Source organism: Coffea arabica, chromosome 5e (genome assembly GCF_036785885.1).
Source record: "Coffea arabica cultivar ET-39 chromosome 5e, Coffea Arabica ET-39 HiFi, whole genome shotgun sequence".
NCBI classification, from domain to species: domain Eukaryota; kingdom Viridiplantae; phylum Streptophyta; class Magnoliopsida; order Gentianales; family Rubiaceae; genus Coffea; species Coffea arabica.
Window position 1 is genome coordinate 14,839,389 of NC_092318.1, and position 8,038 is coordinate 14,847,426.

Genomic DNA, 8,038 nt, shown 5'->3' on the forward strand with positions numbered 1-8,038 from the left:
CTAATCATTTTTTCCCAACTACTATACTATTAACCCAACCCAACACTCAATCCCATCTTTCTTTGGACAAAAAAAAAAAAAAAAAAAAATTCATCACAACCTACTCACCATCTCCTCTCTCTCTCTGTTGCTTTTCTTTTTCCCTTCCCCTCTCAATTTCTCATGACACAACACACTTGCACAAAAAAAAAGGCTGTCAATCTCTCAACTTTCGGCCATCTCTCTCCCTCATTCTTAAAAATTTTTTCACAACAGACTCACCAATTTTTCCTCTCCTTTTCTCGACTCTTTCTCATTTTTCACTCAACACCATCACATACTCTCACAAAACTCTCTCTCTCTCTCGGACTCGACACTTGCACACACGAACACACTGAAAAAAAACTAACCCAATTTTCAAAATAAAGAAAAAAGATGAAAAAATATATTAAAAAAAACACTGGGCTGGTTTCATTATTTTTGGTGGACTTGTGCTTATTTTTTGTCGGACTTGTGGTTGGGCTTTTAGAGCTAAGCCCAAAGTTTCCATTCTATTTAAATTTGGCTAAATTTTCTTTGGGTTTGCATTTTTTTTTTTGAATTAGCCCTTTGGGCTAGGGTAATCTGGCATAAGTGATAAAAGAGAATAATGGTCCAATTTGGTTTCTCTATATTTTTCCCAAATCAGAAATTGATCTTGCAACTTAACATCTAATCTTTTGAGTAATTTTATTGTGGTTCAAAAATTTTAGATTTATTTCATTTTGGTCCTTAATTTAATTACATTTTTGCTTCTAAAATTTATTTTTATTTAATTTTGACCCCTAATTTTTGTAAAAATTATATTTTAGCCCAAAATTTTTTGATTTTACAAACTAGTCCCCAATAGTTTTTGATTCCTCAATTATAATTGTGCCCTTCCTTTAGTTGTTAATTATGCTTCTCGTGCATGTATTTAAATTGTAAATTTTGAGTATTTTTGAATTTATTTACATTTTAACATAATAATGTGAATCTAGTATATTTTTTCTATATTATTATTATATTCCCAATTAAACTGGTACCGTGAGCATTTTATTGATTTTAAATATAGATAGGGCAACTTTACCTTATTTAGTCACTGCTTTAAAATGGAGGTACCCTTATTATCTTTTAAATTTCGATTATATATTGCTATCTACTCCTACGTGCTCATGTATGTTTATATGTGTTTACATGTTTTTGTTATTTATTTATTTTAAAATTTTATCCAATTTTTTTTATATTTGTTTAGTTAATTTTATAATTGTTCAAGACGTACTTAAATACCTTAAGATGTAATAGATAAGTAATATTTTTGCAAAACTTGTAATTAAATGGACCAATATAATAGATATGGTAGATAGATTGATTTTATTACATTTTCCCATTTTATATTGTATTTGGCTCCATAAATATAATAGATAGAATAGATAGATTTATTTTATTATATTTTTCCTATTTTAGGTTGTAGTTAAGCTCCCCACTGTAATAGATAGATTTTGTGCTTACGTGCTTATATGCTTTATCCACTATTCTAGAATTTTTGCATTTATATATTATACTTATGTGTTATATGCTATGTACTCTTACATGTTTACTTGTTTTAATTTATACCTTATTTGTTTCATTATGTGTTATTGTCAGGATCAAGCGCTTATCATTGCACCAAAAGCTATAGCTGTTAGCGAAGGCGCAACTTTATTTCCTTAACCACAATGGTAGTGCAAAGCACCGTACCACGCTTGGCCAGCATGAGGGGTTACACCCCTGGGTGCCACGGGCTGGACGGTTAGTCCCGTCGAGCCGGGATCTGAGGGATGTTGTTGATTAGGCCAACAATCCCTCCCCCAGCAACAGTCAGGGAGACTCGAACCCGCGACCTCGCTCTGATACTACTTGTCAGGATGAAGCGCTTACCATTGCACCAAAAACTATAGCTGTTAGCAAAGGCGCAACTTTATTTTCTTAACCACAATGGCAGCGCAAAGCACCGTACCACGCTTGGCCAGCATGAGGGGCTGCACCCCGGTGCCATGGGCTGGGCGGTTAGTCCCGTCGAGCCGGGATCTAAGGGATGTTGCTGATTAGGCCAACAGTTATGAATGTACAACATTACCACACTAGTCCAATGCTAGTTGTGATTTTTCCTTTCGCTTCCTTACTAGTCCAATGTTAGTGAGGATTTCTAGAAATGGACCAATCCAATGCTAGACCTTTAGGTCGTCCATGTGTTAGATTCATCTTTTGTATGTTATTCATTCCATTTTATGCGTATTTTTCTATTTTAGGATCTTTTCTCATTTGGATGATATTTTCTCTTATATTATTCCATTACCTTCTATATCTGTGAACCATATCATTTAGAATTGCACCTCATAAAAGAAATTAGAAAACAAATTAGTTCATTTGTCTGCATATGTTAGAAAAGTCGCTTTTCGAATATGGAAAATGGACAATTATAGCTTTTTAACTTTAATACTCCATTAATCACCCTATAAGAAAGAAAATTGTGTCACGAGTTTTTGTCTCCCGCACTCATTATGTTGCATTCTTTTTTCTTTGACCACTTATACCTATATATATAATTTAATTTCCTTTTCCTCAAGTTTCATCTTCACACGCTCTTGACCTTTTTAAAGGATTATTTTGGATTTCGCAATTCATACGATTGGTACCAATTAGATCTTGAATGGACATTTTGTTTCTTTTAATATCTTCTTTAAGTTTAGGTTTGCATCCATATAGAAAATATTCAAATGTGATAAATTTAAGGGTTAGATTAGAAAAATTTTAATTAAATCTCGCAACTAACTTAGATTAAGTTGAAAGAGTACCTTAGATTTGAATCGATCGAACCTTTGCCTTTTCTTTCTTCAATCGTGATTCCCGAATTCATTTTCTCTCATTTTTGAAAATATGGAATTGTCAAAAAGGATTTTATTTTATTTTTATTTTTTGTTAAAAATATTTTGGGTAGCTGTCGCGCCTCATTTTTTACGACAAAAAGTATTTACAAAAAATGTGTTTTTTATTTTAAAAAATAAGTGAAAATGGACCCAAAATTAGGTTTAAAAAGAGTTTTTAAGGAAATAGGAGTCGCCACTTGGTATTGAATTTAGGTGTACCAAGTCACCCAAAATATTTTTAATAAAAAATAAAAATAAAATAAAACCCTTTTTATTAATTCCAGATCTTCAAAAATGAAAGAAAATGAGTTCGGGAGTCACGGTTAAAAAAATGGAACGTAAAGGTTTGATCGGTTCAAACTTAAGGCACCTTTTCAATCTAGTCTAAGTTAATTGCGGGTTTAGTCAAAAATTTTCTAATCTAACCCTTAAATTTTTCATGTTTGGATGTTTTCTATATGGATGCAAACTTAAATTTAAAGAAGATATTGAAAGGGGCAAAATGTTCATTCAAGATTTAGTTAGTACCAATTACATTAATTGCGAAACCCAAAATACTCTTGAAAAGGTCACGAGTAGGCAAAAATGAGAGTCAAAGAAAAAAGATTAAATTATACATAAGTGATAAAAAAGGGAATGTAACACAATGGGTACGAGGAACAAAACTCGTAACACAATTTTCTTTCTTATAAAGGAATTGATGGGATATTTAAGTTAAAGAACTATAATAATCCATTTTCCATATTTGAAAAGTGACTCTTCTAACATATGCAGACAATAAACTAATTTGTTTTCTAATTTCCTAAATGAGGTGCAATTCTAAATAATATGGTTCACACATATAGAGGGTAAAGGAATAATTTAAGAGAAAATATTATGTAAATGAGAAAAGATCCTAAAATAGAAAAATATGCGTGAAATGAAATGAATAACATACAAGAGATGAATCTAACGCATGGACGACTTAAGGGTCCAGCGTTGAATTAGTCCATTTCTAAAAATTCTCATTAGCATTGGATTAGTGAGGAAGCGAAAGGAAAAATCAAAACTAGCGTTGGACTAGTATGATGACGTTATGCATTCATAACATATAATGAAACAAATAAGGCATGAATTAAAACAAATAAACAAGTAAGAGCACATAGCACATAACGCATGAGCATAATATCTAGATGCAAAAACTCAAAGAAAAGATGATAAAACATATAAGCACATAAACCACATAAACACAAAATCTATCTATTACAGCGGGGAGCCTAACTATAATCTAAAATTGGAAAAATATAATAAAATAAATCTATCTATCCTATCTAATACATTTAGGGATCTAAATATAATCTAAAATGAGGAAATGTAATAAAATCAATTTATCTATCTTATCTATTACATTGGTCTAGTTAATTATAATTTTTACAAAAATATTACCTATCTATTACATATTGAGGTATTTAAGTACCTCTCGAATAATTATAAAATTAACTAAACAAATATAAAAAAATTTGAATAAAAATTTAAAATAAATAAATAACAAAAATATAAAACATACATGAGCACGTAGGAGCACATAAGAACATATAATCGAAATTTAAATAATAATAAGGGTATTTCCCTTTTGAAGTGGTGACAAAATGAGGTAAAGTTGCCCTATCTATACTGAAAATTAATAAAATGATCACGACACCAATTTAATTGGGAATATAACACTAATATAGAAAAAATATACTAGATTCACATTATTATGTTAAAATGTGAACAGATTTTGAGCTTCCCTAATGTCTTAATTCCATCTGTGACATATCTCGAAGTAGTGAGATAGGCAGGAACCCTTCTCAACCCTAGCATCTCTCTTATCTTCTCACCATCTCAAGAAGCCTTCACCAGTGAACGTAAGTGTTCATGGCAGCCATTCCGCTTCTTAAATGTTTGGACTACAAAATCACAACTCTTGGAGGTGATTCGCCAGGCTTGGAATCAAGATGTAGGGGGATCTCCGTTGTGCGTTTTGTGCTCCAAATTATTGGCCACCAAGAGGGCTATTCAATCATGGAACAAGCAACACTTTGGGAATGTTATTGATGCTGTTTGTTATGCGGAAATGGCGGTCCATCGAGCAGAGGAGGTTGCGGATCAAGATTATTCAGAAGAGTATCAGATTGAGCTCAATAAGGCACAGGCAGAGTTGCGGCATGCAATGTCAATTGAAGAGCAATTTTGGAGGCAAAAGGCCAGGGTTAAATGGCTTCATCGTGGAGATAAAAATTCAAGGTACTTTCATGCGGTAGTAAGGCAGAGACACGTTCAAGAAATGATACACCGTATAAAAAAATCCAACAGTGATTGGGTAGACAAGGATGATGATATAGCAACTAAGGCAACAAAATATTTCAATAATCTCTTCACGGGTTCTTTGGAGTCATCTTCCGAGATGCTACACCTAATTCCGTCGATGGTTTCGGGAGAGAACAATAAGAGACTGGAAGCAGTGCCTTCGATCAATGAAGTGTACGAAGTCATGAAGTTAATGGATGGAGAAAGTGCTGCTGGTCTAGATGGGTTCACAGGAAATTTTTTTTCATTTGCTTGGGAGGTGATCGCCCAAGATGTCTACAATGCGGTACTCAGTTTTTTCTGTGGGGCGGATTTACCCCGATTCATCATCTCTACTTCAATTGCTCTAATTCCAAAGAAGCCAAATCCACAGGAATTCTCTCATTTTAGGCCCATCAGTCTATGTAATTTTTTCAATAAATTATTATCCCGGATTTTGGCGGACAGGGTGGCTATTTTATTGCCCAAAATTATTTTCCCCCAGCAGACAGGTTTTGTGAAGGGCCGCAATATAACGAAAAATTTTCTCCTAGCTCAAGAGGTGGTATCCAGTATAGGAAAAAAGAATAGAGGTGAAAATGTTTTAATGAAACTAGACATGTCCAAGGCGTATGATCGGGTGTCATGGGGTCATATTATTAATGTTCTGAGGAGGTTTGGATTCGGGAAAATATTTATTGACCTAGTATGGCAGTTGCTTTCTAATGTCTGGTTCTCAATCATTATAAATGTCTCCTCCTATGGTTTCTTTAAATCTTCGAGAGGGCTTCGTCAGGGTGACCCATTATCACTTGCATTATTCATTATCGGGGCCGAGGTGTTGTCTAGAGGATTGAATAATCTCATCATGCAGTCGGGGTTCGTGGGATTCAAAGTTCCATATGGGTGTCCTTCTATAACTCATTTGGCGTTCGCGGATGATGTTCTCATATTTGCAAATGGCTCTTCCTTTTCTCTGAAGGCTATCATGCATGTGTTAGAGGTGTATCAAAGGTGTTCGGGGCAGCTAATAAATGTGTAAAAAAGCTGCTGCTTGGTACATCCATCGATGCCACTGGCGAGACGAAGGCAAATTGAATGAATCACTAGGTTTGCCTGGCACTCATTTCCGATATAATATTTAGGGTTCCCGCTATACTTTGGAAGATGTAAATCATCATATTTTGGAGGAGTTTGTCAGTCTATTCTAGGGAGGATTTTGTCATGGAAATCAAGATTGTTTTCCTTTGGGGGCAAAAATAATTCTAATCAAGCATGTGTTGGCATCAATGCCAATGCATCTGATGTCAGCTGCAGTGCTCTCGGGTAAGTTGTTCAAAACTATAGAAAAGACCTGCTCAGCCTTCCTGTGGGGTTCCTCACCCGAGGAATCGAAGTACCATTGGATACGATGGTCTCATTTGTGTTATCCGGTTGACGAGGGAGGAGTCGGATTTCGGAGAATATGGGACGTATACAAAGCTTTTTCATGCAAGTTTTGGTGGAATTTCTGAACAGGATCATCGTTGTGGGCAATGTTCTTGAAAGCAAAGTATTGCAAAAGCCTTCATCCTTGTCAGGTAGAACTCAAAACAACGGACTCGGCAATCTGGCGGAGGATGGTCAACGTCAGTCGACAAGTGGAACTCTCAATGTTATGGGACGGGTCGTGTCACTTTTGGTACGACAACTGGTTGGGAAGTGGTGCGTTGTTCCTACAAGCACAAGTTATCCCAAATTTGACTTTCCGCAATTTCATCATCAATGGTCACTGGGATTTGAATTCTTTAGGTCTTACAATGCCAAGGGAGAAAATGTCTTCCATTTTGAAGCACATGCTAGCAGAAGAAGGAAGTGAAGTTGAAGTCATTTGGATGCACACCACATTTGGTAAATTCTCTCTACAATCGGCTTTCGAAGACATCAGGCAGGCCTGCCACAAGTCGATGGTTTTTGCTTCGATATGGCATCCTCGAATTCCTTGGAAAGTCTCATTCTTCATGTTGCGACTATTTCTAGGAAGACTACTGCTACCGGATAGGTTATGTAAACTTGGTTTTCATCTACTGTCAAAGTGCTTTTGTTGTTCTTCGGCATCTGCAGAGTCTATTGAGCATTTATTTGCCAATGGACAAATAGCATCGGAAGTATGGAACTATTTTGGAGGTTTATGTGGATTCAGTTGTCCAGGGTCTTCTTTGCAGTCACTCATAGTAGGGTGGTGGTTGCGGTTACATGATACTGAGACACGACGGCTTATTGACCACATTCTACCTAATATAGTTTGTTGGCAGATTTGGAAGGCAAGAAATAAAGCAATGTTTGAGAGTGTCCAGATGCGATCGTCTGTTATTTGTCATCTCATTTTCTCGAAAATACAGTCCATGGTGGGGATCCACTTCAAACAAGTGTTTCGATTCCAATCTTTTTGTCATTTGTATAATCGATCGAATGTGTCTGTCGGTACGATTGCATACAAATTTGTTCGATGGGAGACAAAGGAGACAAGACGGCTCATACTTAATACGGATGGATGTTCTAAGGGTAATTCAGGAGTGGGTGGAGGTGGAGGAGTTCTTCGGGATCCAACTGGTTTACCACTGATTGCTTTTTCGGCTTATTTTGGAGAAACTACATCTCTACGTGCAGAAGCTTGGGCCCTCCTTATCGGTCTTCAAACGTGTAAACATAGGGGATTTGAAAATATAAGTGTGCAATCTGATTCTGTGACAGCCCCACCTTCCCCTAAGGCGAACCAAAGGGGCTAGCGGACTGCCTGCCCAGCTCTCGCCAGGACTAACGGTGCAGTTTAGAGCGATCTATTG

General features: G+C 35.8%; 1 protein-coding gene across 1 annotated transcript; it reads left to right on the forward strand.

Moving 5' to 3' along the window:
- The first annotated feature begins 6,502 nt into the window (after positions 1 to 6,502).
- Positions 6,503 to 7,817, forward strand: LOC140006907 (uncharacterized). Its single transcript, XM_072049582.1, has 3 exons — positions 6,503 to 6,539; positions 6,732 to 7,516; positions 7,767 to 7,817. The coding sequence occupies exons 1-3, from the start codon at positions 6,503 to 6,505 to the stop codon at positions 7,815 to 7,817; spliced, it is 873 nt and encodes a 290-aa protein (XP_071905683.1).
- The last annotated feature ends 221 nt before the right edge of the window (positions 7,818 to 8,038 follow it).